This window comes from Dromaius novaehollandiae, chromosome 2, assembly GCF_036370855.1.
Source record: "Dromaius novaehollandiae isolate bDroNov1 chromosome 2, bDroNov1.hap1, whole genome shotgun sequence".
Lineage (NCBI taxonomy): Eukaryota > Metazoa > Chordata > Aves > Casuariiformes > Dromaiidae > Dromaius > Dromaius novaehollandiae.
The window spans coordinates 44,601,997-44,627,513 of NC_088099.1; the positions used below are offsets into that span (position 1 = coordinate 44,601,997).

A 25,517-nucleotide genomic window follows, 5' to 3' on the forward strand; every position below is an offset into this window, starting at 1 on the left:
GTAGAGGTGTGCACTAGTGAATGTGGGTGCCTGTAAGCTAAGCACCCCTGAAGAGTGGGGAGATCAGAGCCCTGCTTGGAACCCGGCTCAGATTTCTGCTCTCTAGAGTGACCACCACTGTCATGACTGTGTGGTTGTTGGAATTTGGCTCTTCTTGCTGTTTTTTCTTGTGAAAAGCCATTACATATATCTCTTTATTTTATTTCCAGTTCTTTGGTTGCTTTGTCAGTCATTAACACTTCCCTTTTGCTAAAGTATCACCAATCCATGCATCTTTTTAGAGGTGATTTCTTGAACAACATAATTCTCTCTCTGCAGCACACTGTAAACCACCCTGTCAAAATGGAGGCACATGCTTGGCCAGGAATCTCTGCACCTGCCCATACGGTTTTGTGGGACCAAGATGTGACACAAGTAAGCAAAAAAAAAGAAAAAAAAAATCCTGATCTTCAGATGTAATAAAACAAATGATGGCTAACATTTCCGATGCACTTTGTCTAATGCTCACAAATGACAAAATACTGATGTCTCTTTCCAGGCTCACAGAGCCGGGTTTTGCAAACATTAACTAGATTGCATTTGCATGTAATTTTGAAAATATAGCATGCTATAAAAATTGCAAATAGTTAATTATCATTCAGTAACATGGAGGTACTGCTGAGCATGAGAATGCACATGTTTAATATGTCATTATGGCTTCTTAAATTCTGTCATATTCAGTTGGTTGATTGCAGAGGTGCATTCAGAAGCGATCTCAGTAAACAGCAGGTCAGAAAAACAGATATAAAGGAAAAATGAATTCAAAAGCACATTCATGAGGCCTTTTTCTTAGCCTGGCGTGAAAAATAGAAAGCTTTTTGTGATCATACCTGAAAAATTGGAATAGTCGTCTCACATAAATGCTCTTTTATATATCAAATTCTAGATGCTGCATTTTGGCAATTCCAAATATTGAGTAGATTTCATATTGGTAACTTTTATTACTCAGAGAAACCAAATTTAGGCATATTGTTTATATCATTAATCTGAGTGTGTCGTTGCCTTTGGCCCTGAATTGAAAAGGTCCTTCTGCATTCTCACTTACTGTTTTGATTTCAGTTGTGACATAAAAAAATTGATGTTCTTCATTAGGCAGGACTAAAGATGATGGGATGTTGTCCTGAAGAACTGATTCATGATTTTCCACAGCTGTGATAGTCTCATGTCTCTCTGTGCATTCAGCTGCGCTCTTTGAAGTGATAAAGAACACCTGAGTGAACTTTTTTGGAGTCCATCGAATCCATCCCATAATATGAATGTTCCTTTTTTTTTTATCTTGGTCTTGAACTTTTGCTTTTCTTAGAATATATTTGAAATTTTCTAGATTTCTAACACTGAATAAAACCATGGAAAAAAACATGAATAAAAACATGGATAATTACATGGAAAGACCTTTTATGTACCTTTACAGTCTGGTGCTAGCTTGTTATAGCCTTGAGACTGGATTGAGCTCTTCAGCAATTCCTCTTCAGCTAGTGAAATTGTATATAATTTCCAGTGTTCAAATCTGGGAAAGAACTGAAAAATGAATGAAGCATAAAACTGTAACAAATTAATTTTTAACTCTTAATTTTTTTTTATATTGTTTTTCCCTGACTTCTTGAATGGTAGTGGTTTGCAACAGACACTGCGAAAATGGTGGTGAATGTCTTACTCCAGATGTCTGCCAGTGTAAACCTGGATGGTATGGACCTACATGCAGTACAGGTAAAATGGGACAGGCCCCATTGTACACTCTTGCAAGCTCACGTTCCCAGAGGTGTGTAGGTGAGATCTCCCACAGGTTAAAATTTGGAACCATGTGGCTCAGACAGGAGCTATGGGTGGCTGCTTACTGCCATGGGGCCCCCATAAACCCTCTGGTCTCCACATTGGTTCTGCTGCTGGTACCAGTTCTAGAAAGTCCAGTACTGATCCCAGAACTAGATAAAAGATACAAGTTTTAAGTGAATAGTGTTACCTGCAGCTGTCTTAGATGCTCAGTTCCTGTCCTTGCAACAGAAGCAGATATTTTATGGATTTGATTTGATTGTCATGGCTTCCCATTCTTTTCATCACACTACTTCTGCAGCATTTTGTGATCCTGTGTGTCTCAATGGAGGTTCCTGTACTAAGCCAGATGTTTGCCTCTGTCCACGTGGATTCTTTGGTGCCCAGTGTCAGAATGGTAATATTTTTTTTTTCTCTTAGGTGCTATTATGAGGACATCTGTGGGAAAACATTGTTATCTTAAGACATAAAACTCAGTGTTTTAAAAATTCCTAACCAAGTCACATATGTGAGAGGAGATGCAAAACAGAGATTCCATTTCCTTTAGATTTTCTTGCTTTGCATGGTTCAGTAAATGTCCAGGGAGAAAAGATACTGGAAGTTTGCCTTTTTTGTCTTCCACTCACTCCTGAGCAGTGTTCAACCACACTTGCACACTGGTGCCTGTCTAAGCTCCTAGCCAGATATTATGTAGTCTGGTTACTAGTGTCCATGTGCAGTTACCAGCCCAGACCCATTCCCATCTGGTTCTATATTTACTGCTTATATAGGCACCAATCTACATTAATGCAATTTTTACTAGACAGGTGTTACTGTGCTGAATGTCTATATATACTAACAGAATTCTAATACTGCAGTCCTGGTTCTAGAGGTGTATGCCAAAGGGGAAGCAAAATGCAAGCTACAGTATTGTTCTCATGTTTTTTATTTTTTTAGCTGTCTGCCGCCCGCCTTGTAAGAATGGTGGTCATTGCATGAGAAACAATGTTTGTACTTGTCCTGATGGGTACACAGGCAGAAGATGTGAAAAAAGTAAGCTAACATTAATATCCTTCCAGGATCCAAATTTAACTACTAAACTTTATGTAAATAATTACATTTATTAAACAGCAAATACTTTTTGATTTAAGGTGTCTGTGAACCAATATGCATGAATGGAGGAAGGTGTGTAGGGCCAAATGTTTGCTCTTGTCCCTCAGGATGGAGAGGAAAAAGGTGTAACACACGTGAGTATGTTATAGTTAAAAGGAGAATCATATCTTAAAATGATATATGGCTAAAGGGCAACTTGGTCTACACAAATTATATGAAGCTAGTACCAAAGAGCTCTAAAATATACACACACTCAAAAATAATGATCTTTTCCCCTCTGTAACTTGGCAGAAAAAGAAATAAGGATGGGGAACTAATACTGTGCAACTCTCAGGCTAAATTATGAGACTGAAATATCTTTTAAACTCTTACATAGCATATATTTTTGTTTCTTTCTTAATTCTTGTCTAAATAAGAGGCACCTGTATTTCTGATCCCATACAACTGCAAAGGCCTGAGTAACAAAAGGAAAGCATTTCAATTTGTGCTACAGGACATTATAATCAGATAACAGAAAAAGAGAATTACAGTGGAACACTGGGAAACTGTGGAAACATGGTGGAAAATGTCTGGAATAGAAGATGTGAAGGGCCTAAGTTCTTTAGGAAAGCTAGAAGTAGGATTGTGGTGGTAGCACAGCTGTGGGTCACGTTGTATGCCAAGGAAGCTAGTGATGGTGCATAAATAAAACATGGCAGTGTGGACAAAGCACAAGCTGCATGGGTGAAAATCATCATGAGGATGGATAGTAGAAGTACAAAAGAAAAAGTGTTGGTGTCTCTCATAATATCTCACCCAAGGCTCAGGTATTGATATGGCTAGTGAGCCCTCTAATGGCATGGATGGAAACCCCCCCCCCCCCCCCACCATTTTCCCTGTGTTACTTTCTGTAATTATTGGAAGTTTTATTGAAAAAAATGTCACCGATATTGACAGGGCTTAGATATTCTTGGACCTTGTGGAAGAGAGGTTTCATCATCAAATAGTCAATTAACTAGTAAGAAAAAATAGTGCTTTAGATTATGGTTTAGAAAGCAGGCAAGAATGTACATAAAAAGGGTCATAGTAAATAACCTTGGATCAATTCATGATGATTGATATGCATATTAAATTGTGTGACAGACAAAAGAAGATCAGTTACTAAGCTTTGGATTTTAGAAAGGTAAATTTGAAAAAAAAAAAGAAAAAAGAAACTGATTAGTGATGTTGACTTTATCCAATATTTTACACTTTTACCTGTAATGCATCAGAATATCTCAATGTGCAGTTTGGCTGTAGGGCAAATACTGTCTTATATTTTCCTGTCTTCTTTAATATCCTGTTGATCTTAGACAAGTTTTCAATGAAGAACATGTGACTCTCTTGTATGGAAAGCCCTCAACATCTAGAGGCCCTCCTGTAATGTAAATAATAAGTAATCACTTGCGATATAACCAAACTTTGTGATGATATTTGTGCAGCAATCTGTCTTCAGGAATGTAGGAATGGTGGGGAATGTATTGGACCAAGTGCATGTCATTGCCCTCCGCAGTGGGAAGGAGTCCAGTGTCAGACACGTAAGACTGATGTGACCTTTTTAATAAACTTTTTTGCTGCAACACAATTAAGGATGCTTCAAAAATACATGGTACCTGGGAGTTTTAGATCTTTTAACCCAAATCTGTGTCAAAGGAGATGATAGGATAAAGAGTTGAGATTCCTGTGTGCCCTTCTGAAGCCCTCCAGAATACAGAGGTAGTCTGAGACCTTGGCAGTATGTAATGGCTTGCTCTAACAGTGTATGCTGCTGAAAGAGCCCTGAAAGGCCATTGCAATAGCACAGACTAACAGGATTCTTTGAAAAACACATTACTTGTGTCCCCTGCTCCCTCTTTTTTATGCCCTCAGCATGTCCCCCTAGTAAATCTGCATCTTTTTGGGGCGGGGAGGGGGGCAGTGGTGGGTAAGCATAAGAGCCTCATTGGCTCCACATCACTGTGAATTTCCCCTTACACTGAGGGTATTGCCCTGCGAAAATATCTACCAACTTTTCAGTTCCTATATGCAAGCAGAGTACATGTATAGAGTTTGTACCACAATCAGCCACTTTTCTTTACCAAGTTGTTTTTATGAATAAAGCCACATATCTCTGGCTCTCTTTTAGCTGTGTGCAATCAGAAATGTCTATTTGGAGGCAAGTGTGTGTTGCCTAATGTATGCTCTTGTCGTCCTGGTTACACTGGAGTCCTCTGTGGGAAGAAAATTCAGGTAATTGTAGTGTCAAGGCAGAGTCATAGACAGGCACTTTGTGAGTCATTATCTAGTCCACCCATGTTCCAAGAAGCAGTACCAAATATACCAAACATTTTTGTCCAATTTTGTCCAGTCTCCAGTTCATAAAATTCCTAAAAGCTAGTCCAATAGTTAATCAGCTCTGCTACTTAACAAAATTGTTTCTAATACTTAAATTCAATTATTTCTTTTGTTGCAAATTAAACATTCTCTCTTCTTTCCTCAGTGGCTGCAGTAGCAACTGATAACTAACCTCTTCATTAACAACCATTCTTCTCTTTTCCAGAGTCTGACCTGATTCTTGGGCAGAGTATCCCACTGCTGACTTTCTCAGCTCGCATCAGCTATACAGTCACTCAGTTCATCTCTGTTTTTACCACATTTCTTATTTCCAGGAGTAACACTGGGAATAACCTTACTTTTTTTGCTTAATAGTGAATGATGACCATTTCTCTGATTTGTCAGAGAAATGATTTGTTTAGTTAAACATGTAGTTACAACTTTCTTTTCTGAAGTCTGAAGTAGGTGGTATTTTACTCTTGTCTGCATCATCAATTTCATTGAAATTCATTAAAATTGCTTCTTAAACTTTATGGTAAAAAATGGGCAGAGTAATTAAAGTCTCTCTCTTTACATTTATTTATTTTTCCTTCCAAGGTACAAAGGCGTCATGGCTGAAGAAAAGCAAGTATATCGATTAAATTACAATGCTGCATGGACTTATGAGACACTTGAAAATGGCAAGAAGCAGTTGAAGGCAGAACGTTTATTTAAACAAAATGGGTATCCAGCAGCATTCTTGTAAAAAGTCGTATTACAGCCCTGAATTTTTGAAAAGCTTCCATACAACATCTTGTAGTCATTAAGTATGTATATTCTCTTATTTTTTGCTGCTTCATGCACAAAAGCCACAGCTGCTGATTCCTCACTGGGCTCACAGATATGACAAACGTTGATGTAGTCAACTGCATCATGCCCTTTCCTTTGTGGGAGCAAGATTCAAATAGCTGCTGAGTAGCTTGAGGAAAGAAGCTGGCAGCATGTCATCACTTGCGAATGGTACCTTCTGGTTTTAAGCATTGCCTACATTGACATTCTTTGGCTGCATACAGAAGGAAGAGCAGAACTATTCATGCTTCTCTTGGTCTTGGATTTGCATCAGTCTGTGTTATAAGGGCTAGCTAGCAGTGAGGAGGAAAGGGGGGAATTTAAAACAACAGTTGGGTACTAACAACACAGGCAAGGCCACATGTCTCAGCAACAGTCACAACTAGATACAGACTAATTCTAGTTTATCCATGGCAAGCCTTTGTAGCCAGTAGCCAGATTCTGACACTTCTTTTCAACTTTTGCCATTGCTTACACTCACAAAGCTGAGCAACCAGCTACTGAATGTTTTCTGTGTCTGTAAGAACATCTCTTTTATCCCACTACTTTGAAATGGCATTTGGAAAGATGAGGAAATTTAGTTCCCAAGTCTCTCAGAGAAATATGACAATGGTTAGCCAGAGAGGTCCCACACTGAATTTTGAAATAGGAATTAATAGGAGGAATTTTGCTGTGTATCATGCTATCTGTGTTGGATCAAATTAGACAAGTCACTGTAAAAACATCATACACAAGTTCCTCCTTCTGTTACTTACTGCTCCAACCAATTGTTAGCAGCTACCAGCAGGCAGATTGTTTCTGAAGTTCCTGTGGAAGACTGTCTTCTTTTCTTCCCTTACCCTGGAGGTGTGAAAGCTGTTTCAGTTCCTCTAGCAACTCACTGAGCCTCCATTAATAGATACTTCCTTCCCTTTAGCTAAGCCACTGGAGTTCAGAGGTTTGGGGGGGGGGGGGGGGGCGGTTCCTGAGCAATACCCAATTTACGTACACACATCAAGCTAATTTTTCCATTTACTGCCACTGTGGGATGCTTGCTGGCAAATCTAGGCTCTGAGTCTAGATTTCTCTTCACCTTGATAGTCCTCATAAATAATTTTGTGAGGCTGGCACTTTTAGAGCTCAGCATCATTCTAGAATAATACCTGCTGGAGTTCTAAGTGTCTGAGTGCATTTCAAAAATATTTTCAATTTCCCATTTGCATTTTAAGTTTCAGATGAGCCAGTGTTTCAGTCTTTTTTTTTTTCTTTTTTTCTTTTTTTTTAAATCCAGCAGCATCCCAGATCTGCTGGGAACTGTTCTTTATTATTTAAAGTCTACTCCCCTGAACTCACAAGATCTATATGAACAAAAGCTGACTGCTCTTCTGACCAGGGGTAGCTGTTGGAACTGATGCCTCATGATGATGCCTTGAATACATAATCACAGGGCCCTGAAAATGTTTCTGAAACGTAGACGCAGCAATATTACATCTTGCACTAATTCTAGTCCAAGTGGCATTTAGTTACAGGGATGTTATACTAAGTAGAGATGTGCTGGCTACCAGGAACATTGTTAATAATATTCTGGCTAATCAGTTTGTGCAGCCCTCCACTCACAAATTGAGTGAATCTGTATGCCTTTCCAGGATTTCAGGCTGAATAAAAGATTTTTTTAAATCGTAACTTTTAGTATTTCTTATTTATTTCCAGTATTTCTAAAGGCAACAATTTTTTTTCTATTTTTCCAAATGCAAGCTGTGTGAAAATATATCCAGAGTTTTGCTAGACTGGTTAAAACTTAAGTGCTCAGTGAGAAGCTGTGCTATGTTCCAGCGAGCACAACATGAAGCAGAAAAATTACTAGTACACACATAAAGACAAACGCTTTGGAACTGCCTGGTAATTATGTGATTATTTAAACTATTTTGTTACTAGCTTGTCCATCGTACACATGAAATAGAATCTGTTTATTGTAATTAGAAAGCACATTCCTACAACACAGTAAAATTGGTCAGTTCAGGAAGTGCTTTATCAGACAGGAGAGGCACATGGAGAGCTTGTTTGCACAGGTTAACAAAATTGTTCTAAAATTGCATAATGCAATCTGAAATTAGGCCAAAAAGTTTCGGGCTTTTGGGTGGCAGAGGCAAGGGTAGCATATTGCAGGAGCTGCTGCAGTTTCAGTCTGTTGGATTGAAGGATAATTTGTGCCAAACTAAAGATCTTACAATGAGTCTTAGCTCAATGGACAGGTTGCAGCAACAGGAAAGTGTTTTTGTAGAAGTAAATCCTTGCTGGTCTGCGTAAGTCAAGGTCTTTCCATCAGTAAAAATGGATTTGAGGTCAAATGCTATTAACTGGTACCTAGAGAAAAAGAGGAAAGCAAGCAGGAGCTAAAATAATATGGCATACACAAATACTGCTGTCTTCACCAAATTTTCTTACATGATTTCCTTAAATTTAAAATTGTGATTGGAAGATACAGTACATCATACATTCTTTATCTGGCTGCACTAAAATTGCTCTGCAGGCCAGCAGTAATTCACCACATAATTACAGATTGGATTTTGCTTGTGATCTTGAAAAGATTTTTAAAATACAGTATAATGAATGTTTGCTGAAGAAGGGAGTGACCTGTATCACAGAAAATACTACAAACCTTAGCAATGAATTTTACTGAATATCAGAGCATTTATGTAAGTTGTTACCATTAGCTCTAATAAGTAAGGGATGTACTCTGTTCTATATCATTTTTCTTGCCATATCTCAAAAAGTTTGAGCTGTATGCGTAACTATCTTTTCACAGGAAGATACACCTAGTTCCAAGTGTTACATGCTGGATCTACTAAGCATGTTCAGTCTTCTAGTGAGCAGGAACAACAAAAAAAACAAACTTATTTTGAGAAACAAACAAAAGAAAATGAATACTGACCACTCTTTTAATAGATATATATGCAGAACTGGGAAAACAATCATTTGGGGACATGGACTGTCATTTATAATGCACTTTGATTCTGTTCTACCTTGAAATAACTACTAGAAAATTCACTTTTAAATCCAGTCAAAATATTGTACAGACTTTAAATAATTATTTTTCTTAACAAAAAAGCTTCAGCCAGTAGATGGTGCTGTATTCAAGCAGTATTTCTAAAATCCGTCATCACGTTGTGTGTGTGCCATCAAATTGCTGCTTACTTCACTTTAATTTTTCACCTGCTGTTTCTAAACATCAAACTACTTAAATCAGCATTTTCTGTGGCCTGATCAGAAATACCAATTACGGGTCTCACTCACTGTTCCTGCTCTCATACTTCTAACGATGCTATTATCTCTTTTAGGTTTCTAATCACCACTATTAGCACTTTTGGCTTTGACAACTCAGTCTTCTCAGGAACAATGCTGAGATATTATGCCTCTTTGTATTTACTTACTTTTGTTCATTTATTCTGAAATCTCGGGTCTGATGCAATTAACAAACTTTGTCATTCTCTTACCTGCAACCAGTATTTCATCTAAGGTATTCAATGTAACTCCTGAATTTGTAAATAATGGCCTGATCTCTGTAGTGAGCTGTGATACAGACACAGAATTTCATCACCATAAAGCCTACTCCAGAACTACTGATGAAATGATCTTGTTTCTTGCATCAAAACCACATTTTTCACCAGAACATCTGAAACGTCTAATGTATCATAGCAAAAGCAGCACAAAAAAATACACCTCTCTTACTCTCTCCCCTATCCCTGGCAGCAAAGCTTACAGAAGACATGTCTGTGACAGGTTTCATCTGAACCAAATGCAATAGCCTTCCAAGCAAGGGCAGAGGAAGGTTCCTCAATTACACAGCAATTGCTTCACAATAGAGAATACGAATCCTACAGACAATACAAAATAATTTATTACAATACAGTGCAGCTTTCTTTTGCCCTTAGCATGCTTGGCTTCTTGCCTTTAGAGAAAGCTGGTAAATAAGAATACTCCATTTCATTTGTTTCTCCTCAATGCTTGGTAGCACTTAATCTCTAGAGAAATATCAACCAGGCTCTGCCTCCGAAAGCTACATGTTCTGGTAACATAGTTTATACATAGACACAAAAGATCAGAATAACACATAGGTAAAATTCTCCTACTGAACAGTTTCACCTATGAGACAATGAAAATCACTCAAAAAATTGATCTGGGCAACATTTAGAAAGTTGACTGGTTCAACTTTGACGTTTTGGCAACACCTTCCTCAAGTTGCAGCCTTCAATGAACACAGGAACCTTGGTCAGATCTGCCGCCCATTCAGAAGGCTGCAAAACCCAAATGAGGCCTAATTGGAACATGTCCAGATGGCAAGCCTCTGATCTTCCACAGAGGTGATTCATGATAGACACAGGCTTTTCTTCACTGCCAGTCTGCCGCCTCCCATTATACTGCTACTGCAAAGACAGTCTCGAAAAGGAATGAATCATCAATGTCTGCATCTATGGAAGGGGACTAAACACATTTCCCTATCTTACAGGGATAAGAAAGAAATAAATTAGAAGTTGAGAGATGATCAGATACTACAATAGTAAAACTGTCTGAACAAGTATGTTATAAGGCATAGCTGATCAAGCTCCAAATCTGATTAAGAGGGCTGAGGGGAGAGGTATACACATAGCGATAAGCAGGATCTTTTAATAAGATGCTTTGCAGTTTGCTAGCGTTCCAGAAAGATGCAAACTCTGCAGGTTTGTTCTTGCGACTGTGTAATTTTACTGAAGGTAAATAACATTTGAACTAACACCCACTTCTGACGATTTGAATGAAGGGCGTTTTTTTTTTTTTTTTACATGTGTTTTTTAAAAACACATCATTAATATATGAAGATAATTCTAACGGGGGGGGGGAAATCAGACAGAAGAGCATAGATCCATTCTGAAGTACTTTATTCAAAGAGCAAATTTTACTTCAAGGTCAACTGTATGAACCATGACTTAAAATACTTCTGCTTATGAAGAAAAATGAGAAAGAAGAAAACCTGTGCAATACACTATGTACACAGGAGGTACTTGGATATTCACAACACCTTTGTTACAATCTGGAATAATTTTCTTTCATACAAAAACAATTTATTTAATCTACGTGAAACAGAAATATATCTGAAATCAGTTACCATGTTAAATCTGTCCCCCCCAACCTCACACTGGACATCATCTCTATACCAAGAGTTACACGAAGAAAATGCAGCTTATCTTTGCTGAGGCCATTTCATTCCTTCCTTTTCTTTGTACACTGTAGACCAGAATACGGCAATCGACATCTGCACACATTTGGAGCTACGCATTTTCCTCCATGTTGACAAGGTAGTTTACACACAGCTGAAATGAGACACCAGATACATACTGTGTCTTCCACACAACACAGGATCATTTTTCTTCTTTGTCTCACTGTACAAGCAGAATTGTTCCCCAGTGACAGCACTGGGACAGTATAAATAAAAGGACAATGGAAGAACTGAAAAGCAATGCCTCTCAATTTATGGCCTCATGGCCTTCACTGGAATACAGTGACAGTATGTCTAGACTTATTTATGCTCCATTCCCCTTTTAAAATACTATCATTTCTGTTGCTCTTTAAGGGACAGACTGTTTTTGAGATGGATGCCACCATGGTAGTGAGGGAAAATAAAAATTCCTGTTGAAACTTCTTCAAGGCAGTTCTTGGATGTAGGCATCCATGGGGAAACAGTTACTATGCACTCACTAGCTGTTGCTTATGCATTGCCTTTCTGTCCCCCACTCTGCCGAAAGAAGAGTGGCAGAGGGGCACCAAGCAGGCAGAGCCTTAGCTCTCCCCTAGCTACACACCAGTAAACATAACAAGTGAGGGGCAGCAATTTGCTTATGAGATCTGCTTGGAGAGAGGTCAAACTGGATAAAGATCTAGTTAGTTCAGACACAATGATTATTTTAATATTAGAGACCTGAACAGTAACACTATTGATGATATAGGGAAGGGAACTCTGCAGTCCAAACATTTTGTGTACCAAATGTCTCTACAGCTCCCATGCTTATCTTTCCATGCTTATCTTTCCTCTATCTCGATACATGGAAGAGTACAAAGGATAAGCATTTTCCTGATACAAATGGGAGCACTAAAGCATTTATTTGTTGATGGTTGCTTGACGATAATCTGCAGAAAAACGAACACAGTTGATTTAGATTCCGAAGATCACGCCAATGATATTTCAAATGCAGAGGACTTAATCCAGAGACCTTGTACCCTATTCAAAGGCAATGTTTAAATCAGAGTTCTCTCAGTCTCCAGAGCGCAAACAAAAAAGCCTTCCTTCTTCTAGTCTCAGGAATGCCTTTAGCATCAGGTCAGTATTGTTACAGGACACACAGGGCTGCAATCTAAGAAAGCAGCAGCTCTGGGTGGATTAAAGTTTTTATAAACTTCATCTGCCTTTGTGAACCATTGCCTGGGAAATACAAACGGCTGTTTGGCAGGAATGTCTAATCCTGGTTACAGATAGCACCTGGAGCTGATTCTCCCACACTCTTAAAAGACTGGGAGAAAGCTATCTTCAACATGAGAAAGGAGTTTGTTTTCCATATCTATAACATGTAATGAAGCCTCTAACCAGCATCAGTAGCAACAGTGTTTTTGTAACAGCCATTTTTAGTTCTTTACATTTGGGTCTTGGTTTATAGAAAATATTTCAGACTCACAAAAAGATACCTTATAAAGAATTCCGTGACAGCCAAAACTTGGATCTGCAACAGTGATTCAAACTGGAGAAGTTCTAGCTTTCTGACCAAACTGACAAGCTATCTAGTCCTTACTCACGTATTTAGGGCCCTCAGTATGCAGAAGCAGCTCTTGTGTACTGTTCTAAGATACCACCCTAGCAGCTTTGTTAGGGCCTGAAGATTTTAAAACTATGCTGGTAATTCAAACAAGTACAGAAAGAGATACAAGAAAAAAAAAAATGTCAGAAGTCATTTACCTAAATGACATGCTCCACCGACCCATCCAGCTGGACAGCTACAAATCCCAGGAGCCACACAAGCTCCATTATTCCGACAACCTTGAGGACAAATTGCTAGAAGAAAAGCATGGATAAACCAGGGGGATTTATAAATCTGATATAAAAGAATCCTGACAGAACAAAATATTCAGGATGATACAAATCAAAATGGAAGAACACTTACTCTTCCCCCCTCCCCCCAAGGCCAGATACTCAACTGGTATAACACGAAAAGCATTTCCAGGACCATGAAATATTAAAAAAGAGTATGCTAAGAATTTTGGGTTAAATCTTAACAGGCATATACATTAATGCAAAATAATTTGATACTTTTTTATCTGCGTATTTACTAGTAGTGCAGGTCCTCCACTTCTATAGTGATACAATGACATTTCCATAGTTATTAGCCCACTAAGTTTTTAAAATACTTTTGTTATTGCAGTTATATTTTTTAATCAACGTAAAACATTTTCATTATTTAAATATACAATGCACTGTGTATTTCCATTTTATCATCCTTACACCAAAGTAATACAGACATTTTAACTGGGAGAAGAGTTTCTTCAAACTTTTCTCCTGGAAAAAAAGACTGGGCTTAGTGGGGGTTTTTTTGTTTTTTTGGTTTTTTTTTTTAAACACATATCACATGAGTAAGAATTTTGCTCTTCAGAATGCAGTGAAAAATACTGAGACAACCAGTAATTTATCTGGAAAATTATTTCCATTTCCCCTGATCTCTCCTAAGGCTACCATCTGGACTTGTTTACAGGCCACAGGCACGGTCAGCATTTGAATTACCTGTGGTAAAAAAGTGTGTGAATTTAGACACCCACCTTCTTGGCATCTTGATCCTGTCCAGCCAGAAGCACAAAGGCACTTGACAACTCCATTGACAGAGATGCACTCCCCACCATTTTGACAGCCTCCTTCACAGCTTACTGTAAAAGAACAGTATACGTAGTACACTTCAGGAACAGCACAAAACTGTAAGTTATCTTTAAACAGCTTGTCTACCATCAACTACTTATTTTATCACATCCGCAAAGAATACAATTTCAATCATTCAGAGTAAGGCACAGTTCCATATGGAGAGAGTCAAGGTGACAGAACTGTGTCTCTAAAATATTGGCTCAAAATGCTCTTAAAATTAAACGTGTGCTTAAGAGCTTGGTAAGCATTTAGCTTAGAAACACCAAACACGGTTATTGCTACAGCACCCCTCCTCAAAAAAAAGAAAGAAAAAAAAAAAAGAATTGCTCATAGGCCACATTGCAGTAACTGCTAACATGTATATTCTTATCAATCTTGCCAAATCACAACTGGTAAGTATTTAACATCCAGCGGAGGACTCACATCTTTCCTTACCTCACAGTAACCACATATAACATGAGGAAGAGAAGGGGATATTATTTTGGCAAATGAACCTACTTTTAGAACCCAGCCGAGTGGTGCTTTTCCAAAGGTAAATGGTCTAAGTCAGCCTCCTCACTGCAGAATTGTTCTATGCTTTAAAGCCCTGAAGGCCTCATTAATGAAGCATTATTTATGCCAGACATGTGACTGGCACTGACTGTGGTGTGCACCATCTTTGAAACATGGCATAACCACTGTTCTATACAATAAAATGCATCATTTCACAAGCATGAATGTCAATGTACATAACAGATTCACCTTCTGGAAGAGAAACAACTATCCTTTATTATAATGATAGACAATCGAGATGTCAGCTTGATACTTGGGAGATCAAAGTCCAAATCTCTACCGTAACACAAGTTTTCAGCATGATTTCAGGTAACAGATTTATGGCACAAAGCTGAATGCGCAGGGACACCTGAGTTGACTCTAGGATAGCTACAAAAAGTGTAGTGCTAAATATAGGCTATTTTACTTCTCTCAACAACCAACATGAACACTGATGCACAACTTCTTCAGAGTAGTTTACATATTTCTTTATATGACAGTTTATGTTGATGTATTTAAATAGCATACTGCACTACACATCAAGTTTGCACCTCCAGGCTTCATATGCCACAGTACCCCACCTGAAGGGTAGACACAACCTTACATGGTAACATTATACATTATAAATATGTATATATACACACATTGTACTTGCATTATAAACAAATATACCTAGCACATGTGCTCAGATGCCAGTCCAAGTCTGGACTACAGCATTACCATAGACTGAATCTTCGTTCTGCTTTTCCCATTCAAATGGTACCTCTCACCTTGTTTCTGATGTGGGCTCTTCTGGGAGGATCAAGTTCCCCATTATATAGAGCACTCCACCAATCTACATCTTCAGTTGGCTTTTAAGAAATAAATAAATTCTTATGCTGGAAAATGAAGCTGACCATGCTCCATTTTACCTCATTGCTGTCAATTCTGTCAATGTCTGCTTGAAACAGTTATTTCCAAATGAATTATACAATGGTACTGTGCTATACAAGAGATCTTCATTAGAAGACATTTCTTAACATTTCTCATTCTTCTTTAATGTTAACAATTTTGATATCAAAGTATTACCACTGGCATTTGAATTCACACTATTTGAAACAGTCTAACTAACATCCCAGGGCTTTGGTTCAAGCTTCTGCAACCTTGAACAGATGTTACCATGTTAATAACACTCAGATCATGTCTTCTTCATAAAATACCAGATGCAACTTCATAAAAAAAACAGAAGAAAACAAAACAAAAAAAACACCCAAAACTCTAAAGAACTGCAGAAGCTACCCAAGCTCCTCCTGCAAGTCCCCATTAGGCTACACGCCAATTAAACCCTTACAGATATTTCACATAGAAAAGGAAATAAAGTTATTCACAAACAGAATAAACATTAAATTGAGAATCCCATGAGGCGTGGCTAGCTGGTCACTGACCAGAGTTGAAAAGAATGCTTATTAAGTAACAGCTAGAGCCCTTTAAATGCGTTAAGAAATTCTCTGTCTCAGCATGGTGATGACTGCCCAACTAACTTACAGCGTCTTTTCAAGCACTTCTAGAAAGTTTAAGCATCAGGCTGAGATATTTCTTCTGCAAGAAAAATACAGTGCTTTCTTTTTCTTTACTCTCATCCAGATTTTCCCCTCAACCTATTTTAATTTTGCTTCCTCTTTTATCCCAGAACTCAAGAGTTATCATTGGGAGTCTGTTCAGTTCATAACAATGTTAAAGGTTTTTCTTGGATTATTTTTTCCATTCCATACATATATACAATAGGCTTTACATAAAAAAAAAATTGGTCTTTTTTTACTCCCCATCTTCATGCTTTCTCATTAGCTATCAGCATATCAGTTTGCCCTTAATATTACCATTCTTACAGATACTACTTCTATACAGCTAAAGAGCATTTAAACTACAGAAAATTTACTTAACACATAGCTGCCTTTTCCAGGGGACTATAGCTCACAGCAAACTTCAGTTCCTGCATTCCATCCCATTCTCCTGCAAGCATGTAGATCCTCCAGGCCATGCACCTTCTGACAGTAAGGTCAGAGGTCAAAGGAATTAGTCATTATTCCGAGGGGCATTAGATCATAAACTTGAGGACTCCCAAATATATTTTGTCTGTTTTCAAACTTCCTATTTTTTCTAAGCTGTCATCTGCTTGGGTTTCACTCACCTTTATGACAGTATCTACCCCCATAGCCAGGCGGACATCTGCATTTTCCGGGTCTGAGACACTCCCCATCATTTTTGCATTTTGGATAACAAGTTGCTGTAAGACAACAAAGCTTGGGTAACTATTGGTGAAGCTTACCAAAACTATTTCTTAACTACATAAGGTATGTGTATTATTTTAGTCTCTTTGAACACTGTTTGTCATCATACTTCCCATGAGATGATTGTCCTGCCATCCCACATTGCCAAACAGATGGAAGAGTTTCCCTACATAGACAGCACTCCACCATTTTAAGATTTTAAACGTTCAAACTAGGGTAGATTAAAGAGGAACACAGGTGGACTGCCACAGGAACTTTCGATAATTTCAGTCAAGAAATGGCCAAAAGCAGGTAAAAAAAGCAGTTACAAGAAGAGACAAAAAATTCTGTGACTTTAGGGGCAACTTCTGATTCTTAAGATGTATTATCAAACATAACTCTTTATTAGATTCCTATATCCCTCTCCAGACATAAACTACATCCTCATTTCCTCATCTCTTCTCTAAATCTCTCTAAAAATACATCAGTGCTTCTTTCTTCTCCATCCTCTATATTTGCTCAACTGGCCTCTCAGAGGGCCTTTCTAAAGAAATAATCTAAGGTAAAAGTAATTTTTATTATAACCATACTTATCTGTGAGGACAAAAGCATATAGATTCTTCATGGATTATACAGCTCTTTCACTGCTGACAGCTTAGACATGCTGCATAAGGCAGAAATAAAAGGCTTCATTTTGCAAAATTTTGGGTAAAGCTGATCAGACTGCAAATAAGTTACCTAACATATAGCCCTCCTTGCTACTCATAAATCATTCCTGAATCAGTCCTGGTTTCTGAGAAAACATTTATTTATTCACAGGAGCTCTCAGCTTAAGAGAAATTCTATTTCCATGTGATTTCATATAGTTTTATAAGTTTTTACCTATTTATGCTAAAAATTATCAATATGGCAGTGCTACCAGAATACTAATAGTCTGTACAGAATAAGAGAGCGGCTCTACCTTGAAAACCTAACAGTTAAATTTGACACCAGTTGCATGAAGAAAGCACAGAAAATGGGAATCATTGGAGTGAAACAGGAAAGAAAACTGGAGAAGAGCCATGAGATCCCAGAAGGTCAGCTGTGTGCATTATGCAGTACTGGAATCCTAAAAGCATTATAGCCTTTAAAAAAAAAAAAAAAAAGAAAGAAAGAAAGAAAGAAATACATAGCATGTGCTTTTCTCAGCTGCTGAGTCCAATTATTACCATTTGGTTAGTTTCCTACACAAAACGCGGATTTACAGGAAACAGCTGAAGCCTTCTTGTAAGGCAAACACCTTTTAAAATAGAGTGATCCAATGGGGGAGGGGGTGATGGGGGGGAGAAGGGAGACAGATAATGAAAGAATTAAATGGTGTCCTGAAATCCAAAGCCTACAAACTACACTTTCTTTTCTTATGCCCATTTTACTCTTTGCCAAAATACCTGCAACTCTTCCCAGACTTTTAAGAGTAAGCAAGACTGCATCTCCAGTGAGCAGGAGGAATCCGATCTGCAACTTCACAGCACAAACACGCCAACACTGGTCTCGCACTAATAAAGCTTATGCTGAAACACCCTGAAGTATTTTACAATACACCTGTGTCCAGAGATCTCTTTGGATTGCTCACAGGCAGAACAGTACAGTTCATTAAACTACTATACACTTGACGCACAAGTCATCGTGACCCCATTTTGAGCAACAAGACAAAGCAGGAAAAACTCTTTTCTAAGTAACCCACTCAATCAGACAGAATTACTCATAGGAAAAAAAAAAAGCATCCTCCAACTCTCTCCCTCAGTTTCATCCATGTTTCGCAATCCCAGAAGTGGTGACAATAGAAGCAAAGTTCTTTCTATTGCAGACCTCAGGTTATTCCAAAAGCTCTACTGACCATATTATTAGATCCATTTAGCTTTCCACCACAAATTTAAACAAGTTTGAAGGTCATCTACATAAAATCACAGCAAATAACACATAATACACAATATTTTTTTTCCAAACTGCCTGTGACTGTAGTGAAGCTCACTTCACCTTTTTTAAATTACAGAATAGATCTTCCACTTTCACTTTCTCAGCCTTCTAAATAGCCAGAAAACACTAGAGACAGCACAAGCTCTTTTCTCTATTTCAAGACTACGATGCTTCAGGTAAAAACCGCTGCACAAAACAAAAAACACCCTCACACACAGTTATACAGACATGTTTCGTCCTTCAACTGTATGCGTGTGTGTGCGTGGGTGGGTGTGGGTGGGAAATTAACTTATCTCAATGACTCTTCTGGACAAGACAAGAGATGAAAGGTTTCATTTATCCAGAATTTCTTCTGCGCTGATGACCTTCTCAGAGAAAGCATTCATCAGCTTCCTTAACAAAACCAGGCAGTACTGATCCAAAGGAACAGGTGTATAAAGAATATCCTAGTTACCTATCTAGTTCGTGAATGGATATGCATCTCTGAAGATCTTTCACATCTCCTCTAAACCCCCAAAAGTCTAGAAGTCAATAGTTTGGAACAGGGGATGCTGTGTCGTTACTCTTTTCCACTATGCAAAACATTACCATACATCATTGGTCACCGCATATGGTCAAGCCTCAGTTTCTAAATAAAGTAACACTCCATGAATGATTAAGGTGCTGAATGAAGTTTTCAGCAGCTCATTCTGAAGTTTAAAGGAATCTTGTTTTAGATGAAGTATATTGAGAACGGTAACAATACTGTACAAATTATATTACCTCATCACACAGCACAGGATATACGGCAAAAGAATTTCTCCTGGTACTGAGTGATTTTTAGCAATTATTAGCCACAGTGCTCTACAGCCAAATTTTGAAGAAATCACTTAGAAATCTGGTATGCTAAACAAGATTTATATTAAAATTTTTCTCCTCATATCTTTCTGTCACACACAGGATGATGTTTTCAAAACTACTCAGTTGGAAGTCAATAGCAGGCTTTTCAATCCACCTGAGCTTTTATGCCTCCTGCCAGGAAAGAGGGATGTACAGTTTTGTGGGTCACTTTAACACCTAGGTAGCAAATGCTTTTTTTTTTTTTCTTTTTTTTAAACGAGCATGAAATATTGTGAACAAGGGATACAGAAAATAGCCTACCCTCTCTGCACAGTTTTGATCTTTGCATTAGTACCACTCCCACTAATCCCATCCAGAAATATCAGTTAAGGATCCCGAAGTCTGAAAAGCAGTCGAGCCTCTAAAAGCATCACTTTCCTTACTCAGGGGAAGCACTTAAAAAAAACACACCGAGGAAACAATAAAAAAGGAGGCTGGCGAGAAAGCCTATCCAGCAGCAGGGCATTTACGCCAAGTTCAAACGGTAAAACGCGAGGTGCCGCCATGGCCGCCAGGCCTCCGGGCTCCTTGCCCCGGGTGACCGCCTCGCAGGCGAGCTCGCTGCAGGGAGCCACGGCCGCCCGCGACCGCCTCGCCCGGCTGCCCGAACCTTCTGGAAGGCTCCCGGCGCTTCCCGCGCCGCCACCGCCCGGCACCCTCCTGCCCGGGGAGCCCCCCCGCCGCGCGGGGGCCGTTACCGTGCTGGCAGAGCTCGCCCTCGTAGCCCTTGGAGCAGAGGCAGGTGCCGTTGCCGACGCAGAGGCCCCCGTGCTGGCAGCGGGGGCTGCAGGCCGCCGGCGGGTCGAGGCCGAAGGGCAGGGCTGCCCCGCGGGCGGGAAGGGCGCCGGCGCCGGCGCCGCCGCCGCGCCACAGCCCGCACAGCGCCAGCCACAGCAGCAGCCGCGGCGCCCCGCCGCCGCCGTCCCGCGCCATGGCCCCGGCGCCTCGCCTCCGCGCACGCAGCTCGCGCCGGCCGCGCAGCGCCGCGCCGCGCCGCTGTCTTCCCCGCGCTCACCCACGCCCGCGGCTTCCCCCCCGCGGGCCCGCTCTACTCCGCCTCCCTCTCCTCACCCCCGTTTTAGCGGCCCCGGGCGGCGGCCGGCCGCCCCCCGGCCCTGCCCGCCGCTGCCCAGCCCCCCGGGCGGCGGGGGGGTCGGCCCAGCCCGGCCCGGGGCGCCGCAGTGGCAGCAAGGCGCTGTCGGGGGCCCTCTGCACTCACGGATCGATGGATCCATCGCGGGGTTACATTTTTTTAAAGGCAGGAGTATTTAAAGCATCGAGCTGGCAGCAGAATTTCACCTGGTAGTTGTGAATCCGCTCGACCAGTGCTAACTGGAAAAAGTGTATATATTTGGAGAAAGATACACAGTCACAGCGTAAGGAGTTTAACGACGGGGAATTGCTAGGTAGTCATTCAGCAGGAGTGAACTGTTAGCAAGTCGAGTGAGTCCTTGGCTCTCCTGGTGTCTTCACCAGGCCCTGCTTTTGCTGACCTTTCCGCGTGTTTTCGCAGTGACATTGGTAGAGCTAACCCATGACTCGCATTTTAACTCATCTGCCTGCCTCTGTGATCTTTCAAGATCCCTACTTTCCATTCACTTCAATTTAAAGTCACTCTAAGAATCAGATGTAAATACTGTGACATGGTATTTGAAAGGCGATTTGAGAAAGAGGAGTAAGTATTAAACTGCTTTGTAATCCACACTGAATACTGACACTTAACAGGGTGTTATCATTGCTGCTTTGCAAACATGAAAACTGAAATAGTGCGAGTTTTGTGCTGCCTCCTGGCCCACTTTTCCCTCTCCCGAATCTACGTTCACAATAAAACTGTACGGCAAATAGCAATACAGTTCAGTTCAAATGTGAAAATACTTTCAGTTGCAAGAACACAAAAACAGGTTATCATAAAACGTTTTCCCCTCATTATATCCCATCTTTCATGACGAATTTCAAATGACAATTTGAAATATCTTCCAGAACAAGCTCACACTTTCCGTGCCAAAACTGAGTCCACGGGAGTTTTTTCAGATGAGTTTTATTGACTCATAGTGATAAAAGGATGGTAAATATACTTACACAAATTTTCTACAGAAGAGTGAAATAAACTTCATGCTACTTGCAAAACTAGGAGAAAAAAACAACTTTAATGACAAGATTTGATTTGGAATTAGTTTTCCAAGTGGCATGAAACAAATCTTAATTTGTTGTCTAGACTAAGCAGTAGCATGATCTGATAACTGAATTCACTTTAACTAGAAATTAAAGTTTGCTTAAGTGCTTGAAGGAATAAGAGGCAAAAATACTTTTTCTGCCTGAAAACTAGCTTCGATCCCTTTTTATACCTGCACAGGGTAGAACATACAGTTCCTAGAGGGATTAAAATACAGGGCAAATCTGTTACTATTAGTAGAAGGGTACTATGTGGCTTTTTGTAAAGATTAGGGTGCATGTAATGTGATCTTTGCAAGACTGTGTTTAGCCTTTAAAGGAGGAAGGTAACCTCTTAATCATCACAGTATGTTATATGATTAAGCAAGAAAATTCTGGATGTGCAATGCTAAATTACCAAAAATGAGCACAATTCTCCTCTTGCTTCTACCTGAGCGACCATAGCAGAAGCTTTTGTAAGATACCAATACCAATACAACTACATTCATCCTATGCAACCCCAAGTTGCACATATCCTTTCATGTAGTGTTGATGCTGCAAAAAACCCAGTAATTTACTTTCTTGCAGAGATTTGCTATCTAGAATAAAAATGTCTGAGTCCTGTTCATACTGCAGTTCCAGTTGTGGTAAAGAGAACAGGGTCTCCTATTTTCATATCCAGTATTCCCTCCTGCAGGTACAAGGGTAATTGGATTGTGCAGTGAGAGCACTCTTGGAATTGCTTGCTAGAAATGTACTGGGGAAGAAGTTCTCTCCAAAAGGAATAGCTTCGTTTATGACAACCCTACAAAGAGCAAATGAGAGCAAAAGAGAACTGCCAAACTGAAGCTGGACTATATTATTCTCAGGGTACATCACAATTTTACAGTTCCTTGATTTCTGGCAAAAATTTTGACAATATTGAATTCTTTACTGAATTATTTTTCATTCTTTTTTGTTTTCTTTTTCCTCTATATGACAGTTTAGTGTGTAAGTGTGTTTTTCTGATATTAATGCCTTGCAACAATTCCTTCATACAGAATTCTTTTCAGGTTTTAATGGCTATTCTTCATTATTCATGTATTCATGTAGAGAGTCTGTTTTTTAAACTACTGTCTATTTTCAGCTCCATATGTCATCTTTCTTGTTCCCCAAAAGATGACTTCTGGTGCCTCAGGTTAATTAAGAGCTGGGTTTTTTTAATCTTATTAGTTCTTTTCAGGTTTCCTTTGAGGATCTTAAAATAATTAATACAAAAGAAAATAACCATAGTTTGAAATATGGCAAGTGTCCCTTTAGTGGAGCTAATTAAATGCAAAGACTGTATTAAATAAGCTTGCCCAGGTGTTTCATTGAATGAAATAAATTTGTTTAAACATTATCTTTTGTAGGAGGGATTAGGCTGCTTCACCATCGTTGTGCATCTAAATCCGTCCCAGGGCTTATCAAATTTGCTGAGTGCACGTCTGCATTTTAAAGGGTTTGTGTCACATTAACAGAGGTTCTCATTGAAAACAGAAATGCTTCTGTGCATCAAAGAAGTCTTAAAAGCAGTCTGATTAAAAAAAAAAAAAAAAAGAGGATAGTTAATGGATATTGTAAAGAGTTAAAGAAAATCCTGATTCATTCATTTAGGTTCAAATAGTTGTATTTGAGACTTAGTGTCAAACTAGAAACAAAATAAATCAGTTTTAGAACTAGGACATGCACAGGCTAATCGCTTGCCTATTTGAACAGTGGAGAAAGGAGTATCAACATCCTTTTCTTCTACTGGCTATCTGTATCATAGGTAGCAATATTTAATAGCCTCTTGATGGCACTGCCCTCCATTCTGGAGCAAATGACAGGGGAGAGGTGAAACCTGCACTATAATCTGAGTTTAGACCCTTGGCAATCTACAAGGACGGGGCTCTCCCACAGCTTCACTGCAGTACCCCATTTGGGGGCTATTGACTGATCCTGGAGTGTGTGCATGTGTCTCTTGCCTGTTTCAAAGACTTCTGTTTCATTACAGCCTGAAAAGTATTTAAGAAATACAAACTTAGAACTTCACACACCACAGGATTTTAATATTTTGCCAGCCATAATGCAGCACAGCCTGCTCTCAGAAGTACTGACTTGTAAGAAGATGATAAGCAGGATAGGAGGTTTTAGAGGGTACTTGCATGGCAGTGATGTACAAAAATCTAATAAAATGGCATTAGCTCATTAATCGAGTTGATCTACTGGGTGAGAGGTGGTGTAGCATGTAAATTACATGACAGGAAAAGAAACAATGTTTGTTTTACCCATTGAAAGATTACTGATCGACATCTGTGTTACTCCCTAGCAAACAGCCTAGCTTTGAACTACAACCCTAGTTTCTTCTTGGACCAAATGTTAACACAAATATTGCCTGATCTAACTCTTTTTAACAGCTGAGGGCAGTCTCATTATAATCAGAAAGAGTTTTCTACTGATAGCATAGAACTTAGATCAGCCCATAAACATCCTAAGCACCATCTGAAAAATGCTGAGCAGACTACATACCCATCAGATTCAGTGGGAACAAAATCTGTGATTCATATACTGAAATGACTCCTAAGGACTGAAGTCCAGATGAACAGAGACTCCTAAATGCTCTTAAGTATCATACCCAGCTTCCATTGGAGTCTCGAGGAAACTTCCCTATTGTCCTGAGCTGTGGTATCTGGCCCTACATCCCAGCAAGTAAAGGAAATGATTTTGCAAGTTGCAAGGTACCTTGAACTTTGATTTGGTGTGGATTTTAAAGCACTCTGTGTCTCACAGTGCCATCCAAACTGAGAAATAGTTCTCCTATCATCCCTCTGCCTTTTTTTTTTGTTTAATGTATTACACCCTGCTGAGTTGGTGAAGTGGGCTTGCAGGCATAAGAAAAGAATTTGATTTCCTCACTACTCATGGGCTCTCAACTATGTCCCTCATAAATAAACCATTTTTTTGGTCACTGAATCTTATCTTTATCCTCAGAGATATTTGGCATAATAAACAATGAAAAGAATAAGTTAATAGAACTTGGTGCAACTACTGAAGAAAACTCTGACACCATAGCACTGAACACAGTATAAATACCATGGCTCTAATGGTCTGTAAATGGAAAAGTGGACAGTGCATATTCACACAATCTATCCTGGTGAACTCACTTCTAATACATGTTTTTTTCAGGATCAAGTAGTGAATTTTACATTGTTCCAGTAGTTAAATCTCTGCTTTACAAGATTCAGCTTTATTTCCAGCAGTTGTACTACAGCAAGTATCAAACATTCTTAATGATTTTATTTTTATATAGTTGTCATTGTACCAGAATCCACACACACACTTATGTGGATCTGAGCCAAAATAGCCCCACTTGAGCTGCTCCAAAGCAAAGCCAGTGTCTGTGGATGTATCCATAGACTCATCCTTGGGACATAAAGAAATGACTTTGTCTGCCATAAAAGTGTTGCCAACTTCAGGGTGAATGTGGCCACTGTTCAACAGTGCACAGCAACACAACCCAGCAATGTGGAACAGGAAATGAATAAAAAAAGACCACGTCTAATTGATATTTAGATATGGTAGGACATAATTACTCATGCTGGAATTCATTCAATACATCAGCACTGTGAATGCTTCCTTATAAAAAAAGTACAATCAGTTCTTTACTGTCCACAAGCAGAGAAGACTTTAGTTTGGCAGCTGATGGTTAGAAAATCTGATTTTATACATATTTCTGTGTTTTTCATTACATTTCTTATGTTTATTAAGTCATAATATCTCTA

General features: G+C 39.3%; 2 protein-coding genes and 1 long non-coding RNA gene across 7 annotated transcripts in view; 1 reads left to right on the forward strand and 2 right to left on the reverse strand.

The window, feature by feature from the left end:
- Positions 1 to 7,722, forward strand: part of VWDE (von Willebrand factor D and EGF domains) — a 39,280-nt gene extending 31,558 nt beyond the window's left edge. The window contains exons 23-29 of one of the 4 annotated variants that reach the window (XR_010387657.1): positions 319 to 414; positions 1,651 to 1,746; positions 2,111 to 2,206; positions 2,746 to 2,841; positions 2,940 to 3,035; positions 4,362 to 5,148; positions 5,830 to 7,722. Coding sequence is in view for 3 of the 4 variants with exons in the window: in XM_064506361.1 (XP_064362431.1) it covers positions 319 to 414; positions 1,651 to 1,746; positions 2,111 to 2,206; positions 2,746 to 2,841; positions 2,940 to 3,035; positions 4,362 to 4,457; positions 5,045 to 5,280 (812 nt within the window). In the remaining variant the exon portion in view is untranslated. Of the gene's footprint in view, positions 1 to 318; positions 415 to 1,650; positions 1,747 to 2,110; positions 2,207 to 2,745; positions 2,842 to 2,939; positions 3,036 to 4,361 lie in introns of all 4 variants that reach the window. The other 3 variants (XM_064506361.1, XM_064506362.1, XM_064506363.1) reach the window with 3 other exon arrangements.
- Positions 1,418 to 4,362, reverse strand: LOC112986037 (uncharacterized). Its single transcript, XR_003259902.2, has 3 exons — positions 4,138 to 4,362; positions 2,000 to 2,247; positions 1,418 to 1,557 (listed from the first exon to the last, which is right to left on the reverse strand). It is a non-coding gene; the product is annotated as an uncharacterized LOC112986037 (long non-coding RNA).
- Positions 7,723 to 10,938: 3,216 nt separating the features above from the next.
- LOC112985994 (von Willebrand factor D and EGF domain-containing protein-like) lies at positions 10,939 to 20,644 on the reverse strand. Of its 2 annotated transcripts, none has more exons than XM_026105016.2 (5): positions 20,283 to 20,638; positions 16,671 to 16,766; positions 13,876 to 13,980; positions 13,022 to 13,117; positions 10,939 to 11,387 (listed from the first exon to the last, which is right to left on the reverse strand). In XM_026105016.2, exons 1-5 carry the CDS (start codon positions 20,515 to 20,517, stop codon positions 11,278 to 11,280), a joined length of 642 nt encoding a protein of 213 aa, XP_025960801.2. In that variant the 5' UTR covers positions 20,518 to 20,638; the 3' UTR covers positions 10,939 to 11,277. The 2 variants fall into 2 exon arrangements, with proteins under 2 accessions (XP_025960801.2, XP_064362434.1); XM_064506364.1 differs by lacking the exon at positions 10,939 to 11,387 and adding an exon at positions 11,395 to 12,201 and having other exon boundaries at positions 20,283 to 20,644.
- Between the last annotated feature and the right edge of the window lie 4,873 nt (positions 20,645 to 25,517).

What these genes read in the sequence shown, in the direction of transcription:
- LOC112985994 (XM_026105016.2), bottom strand. Translation starts at nt 20,517, where the DNA reads ATGGCGCGGGACGGCGGCGGCGGGGCGCCGCGGCTGCTGCTGTGGCTG. An exon ending in GGGCGAGCTCTGCCAGCACG is followed by an intron (nt 16,767 to 20,282) that starts GTAACGGCCCCC and finishes GTTGTCTTACAG; the next exon opens with CAACTTGTTATCCAAAATGC. An exon ending in CGGTGGAGCATGTCATTTAG is followed by an intron (nt 11,388 to 13,021) that starts GTAAATGACTTC and finishes GTCTCATTTCAG; the next exon opens with CTGTGTGTAAACTACCTTGT.